Source organism: Emericellopsis cladophorae (genome assembly GCF_022114955.1).
Source record: "Emericellopsis cladophorae strain MUM 19.33 chromosome Unknown NODE_15_length_399893_cov_118_242817, whole genome shotgun sequence".
Lineage (NCBI taxonomy): Eukaryota > Fungi > Ascomycota > Sordariomycetes > Hypocreales > Bionectriaceae > Emericellopsis > Emericellopsis cladophorae.
Window position 1 is genome coordinate 379,240 of NW_026250940.1, and position 19,339 is coordinate 398,578.

General features: G+C 53.6%; 6 protein-coding genes across 6 annotated transcripts; 3 read left to right on the forward strand and 3 right to left on the reverse strand.

Annotated features, from left to right (window-relative positions):
• Nucleotides 1-1,775: 1,775 nt before the first annotated feature.
• On the reverse strand, nt 1,776-3,197 carry J7T54_002472 (Pyrimidine-specific ribonucleoside hydrolase-like protein; the record flags this gene model as incomplete). Its single annotated transcript, XM_051505655.1, has 4 exons — nt 1,776-2,731; nt 2,782-2,951; nt 3,007-3,109; nt 3,161-3,197. 4 exons carry the CDS (start codon nt 3,195-3,197, stop codon nt 1,776-1,778), a joined length of 1,266 nt encoding a protein of 421 aa, XP_051363091.1.
• Nucleotides 3,198-4,750: 1,553 nt separating this feature from the next.
• On the forward strand, nt 4,751-6,031 carry J7T54_002473 (uncharacterized protein; the record flags this gene model as incomplete). Its single annotated transcript, XM_051505656.1, has 1 exon — nt 4,751-6,031. One exon carries the CDS (start codon nt 4,751-4,753, stop codon nt 6,029-6,031), a length of 1,281 nt encoding a protein of 426 aa, XP_051363092.1.
• A 2,038-nt stretch (nt 6,032-8,069) lies between these two features.
• J7T54_002474 (uncharacterized protein) lies at nt 8,070-9,269 on the forward strand (the record flags this gene model as incomplete). Its single annotated transcript, XM_051505658.1, has 1 exon — nt 8,070-9,269. The coding sequence occupies one exon, from the start codon at nt 8,070-8,072 to the stop codon at nt 9,267-9,269; it is 1,200 nt and encodes a 399-aa protein (XP_051363093.1).
• A 1,108-nt stretch (nt 9,270-10,377) lies between these two features.
• On the forward strand, nt 10,378-12,056 carry J7T54_002475 (uncharacterized protein; the record flags this gene model as incomplete). The annotated part of the gene is made up of 2 exons (XM_051505659.1): nt 10,378-10,683; nt 10,737-12,056. 2 exons carry the CDS (start codon nt 10,378-10,380, stop codon nt 12,054-12,056), a joined length of 1,626 nt encoding a protein of 541 aa, XP_051363094.1.
• Nucleotides 12,057-12,386: 330 nt separating this feature from the next.
• Nucleotides 12,387-14,330, reverse strand: J7T54_002476 (General amino-acid permease-like protein; the record flags this gene model as incomplete). Its single annotated transcript, XM_051505660.1, has 4 exons — nt 12,387-12,449; nt 12,516-13,455; nt 13,514-13,723; nt 13,777-14,330. The coding sequence occupies 4 exons, from the start codon at nt 14,328-14,330 to the stop codon at nt 12,387-12,389; spliced, it is 1,767 nt and encodes a 588-aa protein (XP_051363095.1).
• A 2,752-nt stretch (nt 14,331-17,082) lies between these two features.
• J7T54_002477 (Mannosyl-oligosaccharide 1) lies at nt 17,083-19,073 on the reverse strand (the record flags this gene model as incomplete). Its single annotated transcript, XM_051505661.1, has 2 exons — nt 17,083-17,268; nt 17,316-19,073. The coding sequence occupies 2 exons, from the start codon at nt 19,071-19,073 to the stop codon at nt 17,083-17,085; spliced, it is 1,944 nt and encodes a 647-aa protein (XP_051363096.1).
• Nucleotides 19,074-19,339: the final 266 nt, after the last annotated feature.

The following is a 19,339-nucleotide window of genomic DNA, read 5'->3' on the forward strand; positions in this document are numbered from 1 at the left end:
CTGGTATTACACTGCCTCCAGGTGACGCGAATCTCATTTTCATTGCATGTGCTGGCCTGCCGGTGCTGTGAAGAAGATATTTCTTTCTGTGTCGGAAGCACGTATGCCTCTGCCCTATGAGTGGCGCCCTCAAAGATGGCCTCGTCTTGTTATCGAAAAGTGTGGCTGCATCCACGCCCAGACCTTGGCCCGGTGTGTTTCAGAGGCTTCGTCGAGCACACGTGCTCCTACACCCATGGGGGAAAAGGCAGTCTGGTTGCTGTCACGTCGGGCTCCGAAGCAAATTCGGTGCGCGCAGGACAGACCTGAATTACCCTACCCTAAGCGGTCATGACGAATGCGAAGTTCTAATCGTCAAGGCGCTACAATGCATCGGGCTCTCCAATTTAGCTTTGGTAGGTTCGCGAGTCTGGTCTCAAAGCGGCGTACGTGAGAACAGTCCCAAGAAGTCCTTGCATCAGGTAGTTGTCGCTTTAAAACAGCCTCGTGGGGAGTTGTTCAAGGATGAAATCACCAAATGATAGACCCCGAAGATTTGGCTCACATCCAGTAACACCTTGTGTACAAGGTCATAAGTGGATGAAGAAATATCCTCGCAACGCGTTATCTTACGCGAGCCGCGCAGCCACATTTCATTATACGTAGGCCTGTTGTTACCGTCGGATTCTCAAAGAGAATCTCTGTAGATAGCCAAACTCCTGTAGCCACCAAGTATGGGCATATAGCAAACGGACGAGTCAAGTACATAAGGTACATTATGCAGCATCTATTGAGATTAAACAACCAGTCCAATGGACTTCGTTCACTGCATATGGACAGTGGAATTAATAAAGAGACAAAAATTGCAGTAGTAACCAGGCGCACTTGCAGTGGACAAAGTACATACGTGCGATGTCGACTTGAGAGCATCGCAGACCAATCGCGCTAGGTTCTGCGGGCCAAATTCAGGTATGGTGTTGGCTGGACCCCCCACCTAAGCTCAAGCCGAAATCGAATCCACGAACCTCCGCTTCATACTCGACAACATTCGTCACCCGCCGACCACTCGCAGCGACGTCACTGGTGATTCCCGAATCCGTCATATCGATCCAGTTGATTCATTAGTTCACCAGCGGTCGGCCCTGCCGGACGCGCTGCCATGGCTTCTCTGGGAGCTTATATCAACAGTACGTCCACCTCCTTCGACCCAGTAGCCGGGTGCTAATAACACTTTGCGCAGAAAAAGTGTTGATCATTACTGCTGACTCAAGGATACTGGTCGGCGAGCTCACGGCGGCCGACAACTCCACGAATCTAGTACGCAAACAATGACCCGACTGCGCAGGACTTGATAAACTGACAGCACGTCTGTGCACAGGTCCTCAAGAGCGCCGTAGAGCGCATTATCCGAGAACCAGACGATGACGAGGCTTCGACCGTGATTCCACTTGGGCTCTACCTTGTGCGTGGAGACAATGTGTGCTCCATTGGGTTGGTGGACGAGAAGCTCGACGACAGCATCAATTGGACAGAGGTGAAAGGCTCACCGATAGGCGGAATCAAACACATATGATACGCGAAGAAAGTGACAACAAGCGAAATGTTGCATGGAACGGGAAAACTACGACTGGCATTACTGTGGCGTTGGGGAGTAAAACCGAGACAATCATTTCAAACTGGAGGACCTGCAGTTGTCTATTTGCCGAGGGTATGAATTCTGCCTTGGATAGCCGAAACTACGCCCTCACTCTCTTCACAGCTGACATCCTCCTCTTACCAAACTTCTGTGGCCTTTTCTAAGCGAAGACCTGCTTCAACCATATCTCCTTGAATATCCTATCGCCTGGCGAACCAATTACGCGGTAGATTCGATTTCCCTTGTGGGCGTGCAGCCAGCCATCATCATCTCCAGGAATCTCCTCCAACGCCGTGACATCAGCCTGCAGCTTCCTCTCGCGGCCACGACGATCGATAACGTGCATGCCGCGGGTCCATTGACCAGCTGTCTCCACACGGATATCCTCCGGCTCGGTGAGCTTCCATGCCGGATCGTTACAAGTCATGGCGTACCAGACTGTCAGCGGATCATGTAGAGATAGCTCGAGTTCCGAGTCATCAAAGCCCATGCCACCGATCTTGCCAAACGCACCCATGATGAAGTGGGAAGTCCACTGGGCAAGAGGGCTGCCGGCCTCCAGGTACGGCTTGATACTCTCAGAGAAGTACTTCTTGTCAATACCATGGGGCGTGGTGATATCAAGCGGACACAGCACCAGCCGCAGTGGCCGGCTGAGCTTCTCTGGGTAGGCGGGCATTGTCGAACCCTTGGCAGGGATAATGGGCATCGTGGACAAGGGGTTCGGAGACGTAAGGGCGTAGACGCGCGCAGCCGCCACCGCGTCTGCGTAACAATTGAACTCGGCGGTCGGGGTGCAGTTGCCCTCGACGTGGACAGCTCCGCCCATCACCACTAGCTCCTTGATCTTGAGAAAGGTTTCGGGGTCTTCAGCAGCAGCTAGAGCGACATTGGTCAAAGGTCCAACGGCGAGGACAGACACAGTATCGGCAGGGTTCTCCTTCAGGATGCGGAGAATCTCCTTGTGAGAGGGCGTTTTGGAGGGCGTGAAGTAAGGCGAGAAGTTGTCGACTTCAGGTGCAGCATCCGATGTCTTGTCAAACAAAGCTTTCCATGTGTCGGCAGGGCTCAGGTGGGGATGGGCATCATGCACATTGTGCAGACCATCCAAGCCATCTGAGGCTTCTGTTAGTGTTGTTCAGGTAGTGTCTTTCGAGGCGGCTTACGAAAGTAATCGGCCATGAGCTCCTCATCATCCAGGGGATGCTCTGGCCCAACAGCCACGATGGGCTTGTTCTTCCTCATGCTAGCGAACCCCTCAGGCTGCCCCTGCGATTTCCTCCACTCAATCTCCTTCTCGAGAACATGGAATAAGGCCACCACGTTCTTCAAACAGCTTTAAATATCTGTATCAGTCTGAGTTCGGTCAGATTGAGGCGGGAGACGCCCACCTTTGCAGTGGAACGTTGCCGTACGTGACGGACAACATGAGAATCTCAAGCTCCTCCGGCTGAGCACTCAAAGCCATAAGCATGGCCATGATGTCGTCGACACCTACTCCATAGTCAACATTTATGTCTTTCAGGCATCTCGAATAGGACATACCAGGGTCTGTATCGATAATTATCTTGTTGGGCGCCATATTGGTTACGCAGTCGAGATTCTCGCAGAATAGGCAGCAAAGCAACGTTAATGATAGAAATCACTCAATGAAGGCGGCCGCTCAGAGACCACGATGCCTCCAAGGTTGATGAAGAAACGTCGAGTCGTGTGGGGTCCAAGGTAAAGTAGTAGCTTGTGGTCAGTCGTTGCCCCTCATCATGATAGCCACCGCGTCTTACACATCCCAGGTGTCTACATGTATCTTATCAAGGCAACGGCCGGGCACGGCCGTAGAGGAACTTTTGGTTAAGCTGTATGCACACTTAATAGTACGCAGAGAATCTCGCCGGGTACCACACGATTGCATAATATCTCATCGCCATGAGATCTAATTCGTTCCCAGCTTTCGTCATTGTGCCAGCGTCCTGCAAATCGGGGACCCCCACAAGTCCAACTACGTAGCCTGTTCCAAAGTTCATACTCGAAGCAAATATTCGAAGCAATATTTACTACAGCTTGAGGTTCATGCAAGTGGCCGTGTGCATCAGGAACAACGGCTGAGGTGTACATTGCACCGCACAGCATGCTTTCAAGCTCTAGGTTGATTGGGGGCTTGGACAGGCACCTAGGGCCGGTCTATCTAAGGCTACTTACTATGCTATAAGTAGACTTCGTAGTATATTCTGCTGGTGATCTGTGGTCAATAGTTTGATTTGATGTCAGCGCCTCAGTGCCTCGTCCCGTTAGCAGTGGAACCGTGCGTGATCGCTGGTCACGACGGGAGGTCAAGCCACGAACCAGAACCGTACGTGATTGTGAAGATGGAGAGGCCAGGCGCCAAAGCCTTTGATTGTGAAATCAGAATCCAACCCTCACAAATTGAGGCACGTAGTAGAGTTGACGGCACAGCACTGACTGCAATTTTGAAGCTTGGTCACGCAGCAAGCTCGCTGCCCCACCGATCCAAGGTCCATCAAGACTCGAGAAGTCAAGCTGCCTCAGGCCCAAATTTCTGCCCCTGTGCGCTCCCTGGCACCCCTGCAACAATCTCCGGCGCCAACAATCTCCCTCCACTCCCACAGCTTCCAACTAAGAGCCCAGCACGACAAGCAGCAGCTCCTCCGACTGTTACTTGGGCTCGTATTTCGCCATTCGATATTCCCATCTCTCAACTTTGTCCATCTTTCTATCTGATCCCACAAGCTTCAAGAAGCGGGTGGTTAGCCACGACTAGAAACCAGTTCGGTTTGCGTAGTTCAACTTCGGTTCCCCACACAACCGGAAGAACTGCAGCTACGTAAAGACAGCCTGGCCTCACACCTGGGACGAACGAGCAATTCACAATCGACCCTTCGACCAAGACAGCGAAAGCAGCGCTACCAAAGCTGTGAAAAGATTGCCTTTGTGTCCGCTCGATCGGCCTACCATTGGCCCATATTGCTGGCATTTGCTTCCTTACAACTCAAATTGTTGCTCGGAAAGCTGCTCTGGGATCGCTCCCTGGCCTCTTTTGCGACGTCCTCGAAAACCTCCCACCTGTCGATCGCACAGCACTGATCAACTTCTCACCCGTTCGTACAATCAACATTCGCCATGGCGGATCTGAGTACAAGTTATGCTACCACAGCTGCGGGCTATGTTGCTCTGGCAGCTGTAGGCTATGGCGTCTACTACATGTCCACCCAGAAATCTCGCCAGAAGGCTGCCGCAACTCAAAGCAAGCCTGCTGCCAAGACATCTCAACCGGAACCTCGCAAAGAGGATCGCAAGAAGAAGCAACGTCTAGAAAGCTTCACATCAGAGACGCAAGCCTCCAAGAACAAGTCGCACGCCAAGGCTGCCGAGCCTAGCGTAGCTGCGCAAGATCAAAAGACTGAGAAGGTCGTCAAGGAAGACATTGATAACAAGGAATTCGCCCGCCAACTTTCCCAGGCCAAGCAGGGCAAATCATTCACCGGCGGTAGCGAGCCCGGCAAGAAGCAGAAGGAGAAGTCTGTCAAGCAGTCGCGTGCCCAAGAGAAGGTCGCAAAGCCGGTGGCCGCCCCCGTCCCCGCTGCGATCGAGCCCGAGCCCGTCAATGAGGTTTCCGATGATGCTGCCGAAACGACCAACGACCCCAGCGGCGTTGCGGACATGCTCGAGCCTGCCTCTGCGGCCCCGTCTGTCTTGAGGCTGACGGACACCGAGTCGAAGTCCAAGCCCAAGAAGGTTGCCAAGGCTGCAGAGCCGGCCGAGACGAAGAAGCAGCGCCAGAACCGCAAGAAGGCCGAAGCTGCCAAGGCTGCCCGCGAGGAGGCGGAAACTGAGCGCAAGACTCTCGAGGAGAAGCAACGCCGGGCCGCTCGTGTCGCCGAAGGCCGATCTGCCAAGGATGGTTCGCAGTTCACCGCTGCCGCTGTGAAGAACTCTGCGTGGAACCAGGGCGCTCCCAACGGCGAGAAGGCTGCTGCGGCCCCCGGTACGAACGGAAACCACGAGTTGCTGGATACTTTCGAGGCTCCAGTCGAGTCATCCCCGGCAGTTGAGGCCCCCAAGTCTGCCCCCAAGGCCAAGCAGTCGGACTGGGTCTCATCACTTCCGTCTGAAGAAGAGCAGATGAAGCAGCTCCAAGATGCCGACGAGTGGAACACGGTTACTACCAAATCGTCGAAGCGCTCCGCCAAGAAGGCCACTTCTTCTTCTGGCGACGAGGCCGCAGCGCAGCCCTCGGCTCCTGCGCCAGCCCAGGCTCCCAAGGTCCAGGAGGCCGCCGCTGCCCCCAAGACTGCCCCTCAGCCTACCAAGTCCAAGGGTCCGCAGGCTTTTGGCTCCTTTTCCGCGCTGAGCACTAAGGATGACCCAGCCGAAGAGGTCGAGGAGGAGTGGGACGTCTGAGGTTGCTTGCTTCCACCAGAAACACCCCCAGGACCCGCATTGTTGTTCTCTTTCTATGTACGTTGTTTTGCGAGCATTCATTCCAGCTTTGTACCATTTATGCCCGGCCAAGACTAAGGCGGGACCAAAAACTTTATTTTTTCCTTTCCACATTGTTGTGTGTTCACACGGCGGTTATAGAAAAGCTGGCTACGGACGGAATTGTGGAGGGTGATGCAGTTCGAGCTGCCCCAGAGGAGCAACGAATTCAAGCAGACAGTCGACGCAGGAGCGTATGGTTCGATCTTCAAACGACTTTGGAGAAAAAGTTTAGCTATCATGTATTAGTTTGTTCATATGCAGTAAGCTCAACTTGACCCTGATCGTTGAAAGCTGTGAGCCTGTGCCGGAATCGATAGTCTTGCACTAACTACACGTGGACATTGATTCGACCTTTCCTGGCTGTGAAGCAAACAGGATACCTGTTGGCAAACATCTGGAGAACATGGAGGTAAGTGCATTGCACTGCATGAATCAGAACGAATCTGGTGATCCCTGATGACGCATGGGGAACCGGATCGCCACGGGGGTCCTCTCGACGCGTTAGAGCGCCTGTACCAGTGAAACATAGGTCACTGCACTAGCCATAGTGTGCACTTGTGGGCGCCCCGTTATCCAATAGCAGCCCGACTCGCTCATGTGTCAATGTCACCACAGAATCCCCAATCTCTGAGCAGACTCATGAAGAAACGAGACATTGAGGTGAGCGGGCAGAGATGCCAGAGAGGGGTAAATGTGAGGCTATATGCAGATAACTTGATGGTCTCGAGCCAAGAAGTGGCATGTTATGATGTTGACCCAATCACAAGCGCCATGTTTCAAGATGGATCGGAGACACTAAAGTTCTCATGAACATGGAGTGGGATGCCTTTCTCGAGCGGGCCATGGTCGATCCGGCGATAGTAGTGACTAGCTTGATGATGATTTTTGTGGATGGCAATGGACAGACAAGGGCTATTGGGTGCATCTTGACCTCAGAATAACACATTGATCCATGCTACCTTGGTTTACATGAGGTCTACGCAACAACTGGCCTCGGCTGTCGATGTACGTTGGTTGGGCTCGACTCTGGTTCCTCGAGGTCTGGCTGGTGCGCCGCGCGTGCAAAAGTGGAGATGTCAACTTGTCAAGTGGTGGTGGACGGGAACGCAGCCCGTAGTTCTCAAACCAAACAGTAATCGCCCCTGGAACCGTGGAACGTTAGCGCTCTCCCCTTCTGTATGGCACTGGCACCATGGCACTAGCGTCCGGTGCTGCCATTAAGGCCGCGACCCTTGCGGAACGACAGGAACCGCCCTCCTCCTCCGCCTTCATGTCCTCCACCGTCCCAGTCGTTCTTACCCAATTCATACACACCGTGACTGTTTTGGTTTCCTTTCTCCCTCTCTCGACATTATCGCCGCACGGCATACTTTCCTCAATCTACGTATTTTCAAACAAGCCGAGTCGCTACGTCTATGGTGTTGCAGCGACTCTTGATTGGCCTCTACCGCAACCATCTCCAGCCCCCTTTGCCGCTATAGTCGACAGTGGCATCATCTAACCGTCTCGCGCACCTATATCCAGTACTTGACTGCCAACGCTCTCGAAAAGCTGTCGAAAGCTTCAGAAACCGCGGCTTCGAACCATTGCGTCTTAAAATCATACACGGGACCGAATCGATCACACAATCAGTCGACGATAATTGCGCACCGGGAGCCGGCTGATATCGAACACAACCATCCTAGCCCTTGCGCACGCGCACGCGATATACTTGGGTCGAGGGAGCCTATAAAGAAACATCAACCGACCCGGACACTTTACTTGGGGTGGACTTGAAGCTTGCAAACAAAGTCCGTCATCTGCCACGAATTGGTGGTTGCCTCTCTGGGGTTGGGAACAGCCGGCACCCCATCAATTGGCTCCCATGCGCGACGTATAGCCTCTGATGTCTTCGAACAACTGCAGTGGAGCTCGGACATCTGTTTGAGCGTGGAAAGGCCATTTTATACGTCACAAGATGTCACTACCCATAGCGCTCCAATCAGTTGTGTTCTACTTCGTGGCCTGCACACCATGTCGGGCTGCGTTGAAGCGAAGGCAGCAGAAGGAGATGTTTGAGGCAGAGAAGGCTCAGCGGACAGCTCTGGAGATGGAACAGCCTTCTCTTTACCTCCATCCGGCGCCGTTTACAACAAACCCGTACTGGCAAGAGGAGATAAACCGGGGTCCGAGTTTGCCAAAGAAGTCCGCGAGCAAGAACTCGAGTGCCCGGGGCCTCAACAGCTCTGGTAAGGACAGCGATGTTCCCAGGGGGAGCAAAGAAACCGACGCACCCAACGAGTCATTTGCCGATAGCTCGACGGCTGTACCGGAAAGCGAAGCCCCCGATGATTTGAACAAGAGGACGAATTTCCAGCGCGCAGACGAGGAACTTTGGGGTGAATGGTCTGGTCATAGAATCAAGGACGCCTTCTCCAAGGCCAAGGATTCCGCAGGTCGCCTGATGGATTCCAGGCTGTTCTTTGATAAAGAGGTCACCGACGAGGAACGACGAGAGTTTTATCAGGCACGAAGAGTTCCACCGGTCAATGACTATCACCCACCTGTTGTCAGCAACAAGGCGCCTAGTAGAGCTGCGCATCAGTGGATGCTCCAACCTCCGCCCCCAGCCAAAGTCATGGAGGGCAAGGTTCCCGTCAGTCGCAACGTCAGCTCAGGGAGCAGGTCCAGTGGCCGAACGGCCATCGGGGACGAGAACAGCCTCGCGCGTCAGGTGTCAGAGAGACTCTTGCGGGAGCGCACGCTCAAGGGAAGAAACCCTACCGAGGAGGAGTTGATCGAGTCTTTATTGCCTCGCACAAATCGATCGCTTAGCTTTCCTCGAACGAGAAGTCTGTCACTAGATGGCCTTCCTGAGGATCTCGAAGAGCCGTATGCTGAAGTGCGAAGCACTCATCTGCGTATTGAGGTGGAAGCTCAAATAAGAGAGAGTCAGCACCAAACGCCAGCCCCTCGGGCAGCGCGACGACCAGGCCTACGGACGATTGCAGGTTCGAGATCCAACAGCGGCAATAAAGTACCACGGTCGTCGATGGCAAAGAATTCGGAGCTAGAAGCCACGAAAGGTGACACGAAACAGGCGGACTACATCGACGGGCAGAGCCGTGTGGATGGGCACATTAACAAAGGTGGAACGGCAGCAGTCAATTCCGAGTGAATGAGACGCCGCGCGCACACCAAAAGCGATTTTCTTATTATTGTTAACATAGCAACTCGAGCGTTATCGGCTTGGCGTATAGCTGGTTTGAAGACCACTGTCTGTTGGATTTGCAGCATCGGCGTTTACAGGTTTTGGAAAAAGGATCATATAACTCTTCAGAGTCCGGGTCTGCGATGGCCACCTTGATCCTGTAGTAGCACAGCAGCCATCGACTGCTCTTGAATCGATTTTCTTTTATTGTTAGCAAGCCCGAGCTCGTGATTGTCGTCTATCCAGGCGAAGGTACCCATCCTGGTTGACCGTCTGGGTGTTGAACTAACACAGACGCCATATCGGGTTAGTGCGCGATTAGTGCAGATATGATCTCCCATCACTCACATGTTGACGGCTCTGTGCCCCTCCTCCACACCTCCACGCGTCAGGGGTGTGCTATAAGCGACATGGATATTGCAGTCGTAGCGACCAGCTCTCTGTGTTCAAAGATGATGCGACCTCTACGGATAAAGCTCTCATCTTGCGTGCTATTGACCACCGCGCCATGGGATCAGGGTTCCGTAACCTTCTCTCTTGCCGACTTTGTTGTGAAAGGATCAATACCCAAAAAGGTTTAGTGTGAAACCCTGGCGTCCAGGGACCCAAGGACCCCTCTCATTTCCAGTGTAAGTACGGAGTACCTTTCGCTGACTGTCAGGTACCTCGCTTCTGTGATGGATCGGTGCCTTGCAAACCAAAAGCAGGAATAGGGACTACGTACAGCCACAGGGAGGAGGAGGCCTGTGCTGACGCGCGTGTACGTTTTATGCACTTCGCTAATAATAAGGGGTGACTGATGTTATGAAGGGCGTCGCGCGCCTGGCATTCAATACTTCCACGTGCTTTCCATGTTTGTTTTCTTCCTGCCAGGTCTTGTGCAAGCCCCCAATATTAAACTCTCCGATACTTCAGAATGTTCCCTGCAGCCTTCCTCTCTTTCTAAACTCACATCGACGCCGTTTATCAGTCGTACACTGTCGCTCATATACCTCGGCGCGCGTCGCATCAGCTGCTCATCAGGCATTCAGCTCAACTCACTACCAGATAGCTACACTGCATCTTGGCCGTCGCAATGGCTGCTGCCACTTATAAGCAGTTCTTGGCCTTGCCGACCACCTCTGTTCTCGACGACAAGGCGTCGCTGCACTATGTGACCACAACTACTTCCATTTCTGGTGCCACAGAAATCGTCAAGCACCTGACCGCTATCCACAAACAGCTCAAGAAGAAACAGGAGGATATCCTGACTGAGGTTGAGGGACAGGACAAGCTTGCGCTCGAGGTCGACACCGTGATCGAATTCCTCATCAGCGGTGGGCCATACCTGCCCGGCCTTGATGACAACTTCCTCTCGGATCGCACAGTTTACTTGCCTGTGGTAAGTTTCCCCCAGTCAAAGTGCGCATTGCCTCGAGCCTAACGAATACGCAGACACATTTTGTGAGCATCAACCCGGACGGCCGCATTATCCAGATTCGCCTCTCGTGGGACCAAGGCGCTCTGCTGAAGCAACTTGAGGTCATCGGCAAGACTGGTCGCAACTGGCCCATCACAAGCAGCAAGGAGCAGATTTCCCTTATACAGTCTTGCCAGAAGATGGCTGGTGGGTTCTGTACAGCGGCCGGTGAAGGTGCCAACAAGGAGACCGCGAGCCGAACTCGCGGAGGCTCCACCAACGCTCTTCGCGACCCTTACGCAACCCTCCACATGCAACCTACCAGGGAAGAGCTGGAGAACTCGGCCTTCGACAAGGTCGTGTCGCCGTACGGCCAGAAAAATCGACCTCAGCAACGATCTGCAGCTGACATCCTGGGCGACGACCCCACTGGCGAACATTACGATGACCGCCACGCCATGTCTCCAGCTAAGGCTGGTGCCAACCGCCACTTCCAGCCAATTCGTATATTCGAAGGCCAGGAAGACGAAACACCGGACGAAGACACTTCCGAGACCCGACCAGCCAGCTCTTACATCAAGCCTCACGCTACCAAGTACAACCACTTTGACTTGGCGGACGGGTCTGATCCTGCTGATGCGCCCAAGCCTGGGGTCTCGGAGGCAGACCGCCAGAAGACCAAGCGTGACAGCCAATGGTCGTTTGAAGACTTTGTGACTCCGGCGAAGCCGAAGCCATCACGTCTGCTGCGCCATGAAGATGTCCGTCACTGGGACACGCAGAAGGCAGACGAGGATGACTCGACTGCCCCCGCCCAGGGGAAGGGACGTCGCGATGCTGACATTCATTTTCAACTCAAAGATGACGGCGAACGCGCCCCCCAGCAGGCAGAGCGCGGACCTAAAAGAGGCGCGGTGCATAACGAACAGCTCGGCCTTTACAAGAACCAGCTCTTCGACCAGGCCGAGCCTGGTGAGGACCTGCGCGCGCTTGGTAACATCACGAACAACAAGGGCCGTAGTAATACCTTCGAACCTCACTGGGAAGCCACAGACGAGTCTCCTCTCCCCGACAGGACCAAAGCCAAGCCTATGGGCCACCAGAAGGCTGTAAAGATGATGGACTCGACCTGGGACACCTATGACAAATCGCCCAGCCAGAAGGAAAACACTTTCCTAGACGCTGATCAGCCCGAGAATGACACCCGGATCCGCATTGCTGGTGATGGCATGGGTAGCAAGAAGGGGACCAACCGAGACTGGATGTGCGGCGGCGATGACGACGAGTCGCCCAAGCCTTTTGCGGCTCGCAAGTACAATGCGTCGCAGCAGCGCAATGACATGTGGGACTTCTAGCGGCTGTCCGGTCGAGCAAACAAGGAGAATGTATCATTGACTCGCAACTGTTCTATGCCTAGGCCAGGGTGCTGAGGCGGTTGCGTTCAATGACTGTACGCCTACATGTGGCTCATGAATCATGCTTGATAGTATTGTTTTCACACAATGTTGTACCCCAATTACAGACTGCTAGCTTTCACTTGAACATGGGAGCATTCGCGATACCAGAAATAGCATTCAGCATCATGGCGTAATGAAATCAAACTCTGCTATAATGTACCAGATAAACTATGACCCCTCAGAAACGCCAGAATTGTCCCTTCCTTCTTCCCAAATAGCGCACGAAGATCAGCAGATATACTTGTAAAACTTCTTCCAGTTAGGCCAAGTATCCCGCTCTTCCTTCTCTTGCTGTATCAATATCGGTACATTGAAATCTCTCCGCCCCGTATTCACATCCATGTCTCGTAAACGTACGTAGGTTGTCTTGTAATAAAGCTTGTGCCCGGCGTAGAAGAGGAAGATGATGGGTGCACCCATCCACTTGAGAAAGAATTCTCCGGCCACTGCTCCAGTGCTCATATTCCGCCAATTGATGGGGGATGCGCCGACCCAAAATTGAGCAGCGAGAACGAGAACGTTCATGGTGAGGCCAATGTACGATCCCAAGACGCCAACCTGCGACTGGAAGGGCAGCTCGTTCGGTGAGTGACCGTTCAATGCCCAGGCGCGTCGAAATCGGATGTGGCACAGGCAGATGGAGCCCCAGGTGAAGATGGACGACAGGCCAGAAATCGCGAGGAGCCAGTCGAGTACGTTGTTCTGCCCAGGAAGATCGGCGAGGTAGGACAGGAGACCAACGCAGCCGGCGGTCGCAACGGCCATGAGCGGGCGGCCGCGACGGTCGATATAGCCGAGGAATTTGGGCGCCTGGTTCATGTTGGCGAGGGCGGCAAGGGTTCGTGATGATCCAAAGACGGCCGAGTTGCCGACAGAGAGGACAGCAATGAGGATGACTGTGTTCATGACTGAAGGAAGGACTTGGATACCGGCTTCTTCGATGGCAATGACAAAAGGTGAGGCCTTGGCATCTGCATCGTTTCGCTGGTCTGACGGTGTGAGGCGAGGGTCGTCGTGTCGCACGAGTAGCCCCACCAACGTGAGGGCGACCACGTAAAAGATGGTGATGCGCCAGAAGACTTGCTTGATGGCGGTCGGCAATGATTTGCGTGGATTCGCGGTCTCGGCAGCGGCCAGGCCGACGAGCTCTGTCCCAGTAAAGGAGAAGGCAGCCGTTACGAAGACGCTGCAGAGGCCTTTGAAGCCATTGTTGAAGGCACCCGGTTCATGCCAGAACTCGCCGCCAATGTAGCCTCTGTCCGGAGTGCCGCCACAGTTGAGTACGATCCCTAACAATCTAGAAGCATCCAGTGTCAGCGTCCACGCCTTCCATAACTGCATCGCCTGATACCTACATGAAACTGATGACTGCAATGACCTTGATGATGGAGAAGATGAACTCTGCCTCACCGTAGCCCTTGATGCCGAATAGGTTGATCGCAATGATAATAAACAGGAACAAGGTAACGAAGCTGGCCCGCGTTACGTCCTCGTCCCAATATCCTATAGTCAATGATGCGGCAATGATTTCGAGAGGCAGCACGGTCAGCCACTGCATAGCGTAACTGCATCCGTCAGCATGGTGCAACTGGGGGTACTGTGGTACGGCGACGCTTACTTCCATCCCATGGCGAACCCCCAGGAAGGATCCAGGAAGCGAGTTGCCCAGGACGAGAATGATCCGGCCACTGGAAATATAACGGCTAGTTCGCCCAGCGCCTGGCAAGTACAGTAGAGCATGGCGCCGATGATCGAGAAGGCGAGCAATAGCGACGCAGGACCGCCGGCAGCCAAAGCCCTGCCCGATGCCACGAACAACCCAGTGCCTATTGAGCCTCCAATGGCAATCATCTGCAGGTGTCTGCCTTTCAACTTCCTGGCCAACCCGGTATGCGCATTCTCTAGTGTCGCCAATCGTAGATCGTAGTAATGAGACCCATCGTGATCGCGCGTCGAGCTCGTCTCGAGCTGCGCCAGGTGATCCGAGGGGAAGAAGGTCGTGTTTGGATCGCGCCGGAAGCTGTCCAGAAAAGCGCTCAAGCGCTTGGGCTGGAAAATGTCGTCGTAGTCCGGCTCGCCGCGCATGCTGTACGAGCTGCCCTGCGCCAGGGACTCTTCTTTGACCTTGAACTTGTTTACTGTGCCAAGCTCAATGTCGCGGTGAGGCGCCATTGTAGGCTTGACGTGGGGGTTTGTTGTTGCCTTGCCTCTGTATCCGAGGGAGGTTTGTGCGGTGGCTATCGCCAGGCCGCAGAGGGCGTCAATAATGCGATGAAACTGTCACGACAGGCTGGGAAGGCGCTAGTTCGGAGGCAGCTGAGCTGGCGAATATAATTGAGCGGAAGGACACCTGAAAAGTCGCGATAAGAGAGCCGTCTAGGCGTGGTCGGACCCGACCGTCAGTCGTCGCACATGCCTGCCTGCCGCCGTTACGCTCGCAGGGAAGGACTGGAGGGACTGGATGTAATAGTAGTGTTTATTATGGGCGAGATAGCGGAATGGCGACTATCGGTGAAGTTGGCGCTCGATTGGAGGGGCAAGATGGAAAAGGTCGCAGGTGAAACTAAGGTACTAGTGCGAGGAGACGCGGTTCCCAAATAACAAGAGCGAAGTTGCTCTTTCTTGCATTGCTATCATCCCTTTGCTCTGAGGCTGAGGCTGGGCAGCCCGACTAGAGCTGGGGCTGAGTGCCTGACTCTCCAATCCAGTCCTCTGGCCTCTCCCTTCTTGTTGGTGCGTCCGGGTATCGGTGGTGGGCGCCAGGCACCCTTATCTTGCCATCCATCAAACTGGTTACGTACTGGTCTGTGCCTTCTGTAGAGCACGTGCTCGGCCCGGACAGAACACGTTGACGAAGCCAGCGATAACTGTGATTGGCGGGCCATAGTGCAGGCACCAGTTGGTCCCTGCGTCGACCCCAGCCCTGCTTCTGTGATCGTCCCTTGACTGTATGATACGACTCTAAATAGTAATACCTAGCTTTCGCGCCTCACGCGACATCCTGCCTGCCTGGCCTGCACTGGCTTCCACTTGGCATAACCCGGAGAATGATGGACTTCCACACATATGAACAGAGGCAAGCAATTGGTTATACCCCTTAAACCAGGCATGGACTGTGTACGCACAAGCGGCCCATGCCATTGTCATGTGCGTCGTATCTAGCCCCTGGACCTTGAGCCCCAGGAGATCTGCATCAAGTGTGCTGTCGGTATGGGTGAGTATATCTGACACGCATAGAGCACTCCGTATCCCGCTTGAAGGACAGAATACAATTACTAATTAGTATATAGCCTGCAATTGATACTTGTGTTCCACACACGCCTGGCTCGACAAAGGTTTCGAGAGTTTTCATGGGCCATACGACTAAATGTTCCACAACATCAAACACAGAGCACCTACAAAATCTGTCGGAAAGTTGAAAGAAGGTCATCGAAGCTTCACCGCTTGTCGATTCGAGATACTTGTTCTACCAGAGTTAGCATTCGAGAATCAGACAACCAGCAACTAACTCCATCCCCATGCTGCCCCCTTTTCCTTGCAACATCGCGAGCATCCTCACATTCACGTCGCTGACCTCAAAAACATAATCAAACTCAAAAAGGTCGCCATTTGTCGACGCAGGGACAAAGACTCTTTGGTCTGTAAAATATCGATAAACTTTATCGGACATGCTTCGGCCATGCCTCCGCTGCCAGTCGTTCGTTGCTCAATGGGGGGGAGGAGCGATCGTTTCCCTACCTAGTAACAAAGCCTTCACGCACACTTGGGCAACTCATATTAGGTGTCCCTGATTGAAGACTTACATTCACTGGGATTTTTCAACAACAAAGGTATAAATTGGCTGTGCCAGAAGTGTGCGCCACCATTAGCGCCGGTCACCCGCGTGGACAACAACCACATCGCATACATTCTCGTTGTTTGGAGTATGAACCACTTAATATTGAGCATACTGGATTCCACCAAGTTCACGCCATTCACCTTACCAGTCCGCGTCTATCAAGCCTTCATGAGCTCACTCTGTCCTGCAAACCAGCAGCCCACAGGCAAGTCAACAGACCGGACAACTATACCATCAAGCAGCACCATCGAGACACCGGAAAACAATGCTTCACCCAATGCTATCTTATGCTGAAGTGTTGCAAGGTGTAGACAAGAGCGAAGCTTTAGAGCTAAGGATGGCTTCTAACGATCGTCTCGCGAACACACGCGCGCCCAATCATCATCATCATCATCACCATCACTATCACTATCAACACGAAGATGACACAACCGAGTTGCGCGCCACCATCTCACAAAAGAAAGGCCGTTCTGAGGCAGAGACAATTTCTAAGAAGGGAGGGTTTAAGCTGAATGTCCGAGCCAGCAGCTTTCACTCGGATTCTCCTAATGTGAAGTCTACGAACAGCTCCTCGAACTCAGAGCTCAGCCAAAGCTGTCAAGGCGACCACGGGAAGAACTGTAGCCCGACGCCGTCTTCACATGCCCAGCGACGTCCGAGGGCCTATCTCGCAGCTGAAAAAGCTCCTGTTTTCGACCCAGCACTTATGGTCGCGCAGAGTGCCCACAGATATAAACAGAACCGTCGGAAGACAGAGCAGTCAGCTGGTCAAAAGGAGGGCGAGGAGCCTACAGAGACCAAGCAAGCAGATTGTGTGGTTGTCTGGAGGGGTGACAGCGTGGTGTATTTACCGCCACCAAGTTCCGGACAAACGATTGATTCACAGGAGACGAAGGAGGAATAGACGGTTACCCCTGATAGCGAGGCAACGGCCGGAAAGCGACCACAAGTACCCCTAGCTGTGCATCACCTTCATAATATACAATAATGAATCCCATCGTGAATGTACAGCGCTTTTGACGGGCTAGTTATATACATTGTGTCACAATCTTATGTTCATCGCTCAAACCCACCAACATTACACTCTCATTGCGTAGGCTCGCCAACGAGATCACCATTGGCATCGCGTGGCTTGCGCTGCCAGCCTGTTGAGAAGAGGGGACCCATGCTGAACCGGGGGAAAGGGTGTCCTTCAGTGTTGAGGACGACCTTGTCCAAGGGCAACAAGTCGTCAGGTGAGAAAAGTAAGTAGAGATACTTGAGGGATTCGGCCTGTCATTGTAAGCATGATCCGTGGTAAGAGCACAAGGGTGACCCACGATCCAGAAGCTCTCCATGTTGTCCTTGGTGCGCGGTGGAATGGTGTTAGCGTTGGCTAAGCTGGTGAAGCCGCCCTTGTCCTCGACAGCTTCGTACTCGAGGAAGGATTTGAACATCTCCCATCCCCATTCGCGGTATTTGATGTCCCCTGTGATGCGCCACATATAGAACAGGCTCTCCAATGTCTCGGGCCGCTGAAGGTTATGCTGGTCATTGCTTTTCACGATAAAGTCTTTGCGCCAGCTAGCGTCGGGGTCCTGGTCAAAAGTCGCCGGGGGAACGTTATGAGGCTGCCCGTCCATCAGAGGTGGGTTGGCAATGTTGAAGTATGTGATCTCGGCGGCGAGACCCGTGGCCATGTACTTGTACATACCCCAGCAGGTCTGTGTGATCTCGTGCGCAAGCTGCAAGTCATCCTCATCCTGCTGGGACCACGTTGGCAGCTTGCGGGCCTCAGCCACTGTTAAGCCGCCGGTTACAGCAAGCGCGATTGTCCCCGGGTAAAAGCAGACCAGGTGGTCCATCTTGGGAGACAGCGCCTTGTTGAGGCCGTTTGGACGCTCGCCAATAATCGTATACCCGGAAGGCTCGGTGTACGTGACCAGGTGCTTGCGAACACCAGCCAGCGATTCCTTCCACATCTCCTGATAGACGGGCTCCTCCTTGTTGGTCTGCAAGTATTGCTTGATTAAGTATTCGTAATATGAGTCACCACGGCTGCCGAGGCGGATGTTCTCGCCCTTGAATTCGCCATTGATGGGGTGCATGTAGATTGGGACCAGTCCATCGCGCGGATTGTTGTCGTCAGCGATCTCCATGACCTTTTCGACTTTGTCCCAGAAATACTTCTCGCCCGTCAGTTTGGCCAAGTACTTGAATTCCAGCTGCACACTCAATGCCTCGGCCGTAGAGGCAGCGCCTTGATCATCGTGTGACGGAATGCCTTTGAATTTTTCGAGATTGACACTGGAGTATGGCACGCCAGAAGGGCTCTCAAAGGCACTCAGCAAACGATCAGCAAGGTCCTTGGCCTTCTCGAGATAGAGATCCTCTCCGGCCGCGCCTTCATCGTCCTCCTCTAGAGAGGCGAGGTTGGGAAACTCGGTCTGTAGATAGTGGGCCGAGAGCAGACCACCCAGCATGCGGATGGTTGTCTCAAAGGTGCTCACGTCCTGGTTCTGCTCCCACGTCAGACTCTCAGAGATCCATTGCCTTGCGTGTTGCAGACGAGATGTCTGGTTCATCAGAATCATGGTATCCAAAGAGTCAACGATGATCCAGCCGAGGCCCTGAGGTGCCATGTTCTTGCCCGTCTTCGCGATCGGGTGATATTCGTCATAGCCCCATGCGTAGCGCTCGTAGGCATCCCAGCTGACTTGGAAAGCTTCCACGACGGCCTGCCGCCTCTCTTCCCAGTCGACCTTGTCCGAGTTTGACATGCCAATCCATGACCAGGCTGACTTGGCCGTAGCTGGCTGTGACTTGTCCTCGGGGCTCGACCAGAATCCCAGCATGTACAGGGCAAACACCACAAACATGGTGATGCCTCCAAAGAACCTCTTTTTCCGCCATAGCGGTCTGTTCTTATACGACGGCGTGTACGTGAAGGGCTTGTCCTTATACATTGGCAACGAATCCTTTTCGAATATTCCCGTCACACGGGCGCCGGCGCCCCGAAGAGACGACCATGCGTGGTCCTCAAGGTCGCGGTTTTGACTTCCAAAGTCTGGCAGATGGCGAGGAACATTGAACGCCATGGCGCCGAATGTCTGGCAGTGCCTAGCTCTTCAGCCAACCAGGCTATTGAGTTGTGCCCGACACTAGTCAGGCTCGAATTGGCATTCGTGGATTCGAAGGGCGTTGCGGCTCGGTTCGTGCGCTCGTGATGGGCATCAGCGGATCGAATAGAAGTAATGATGCAATCTCGATGCAGCAGGCCCAAGATATGAGATGGGCCTATGTCATGTTTAGACAAGAAACCGGAACGCCTCTCAAGATGCAATGAGTGTAATGATGATATGTT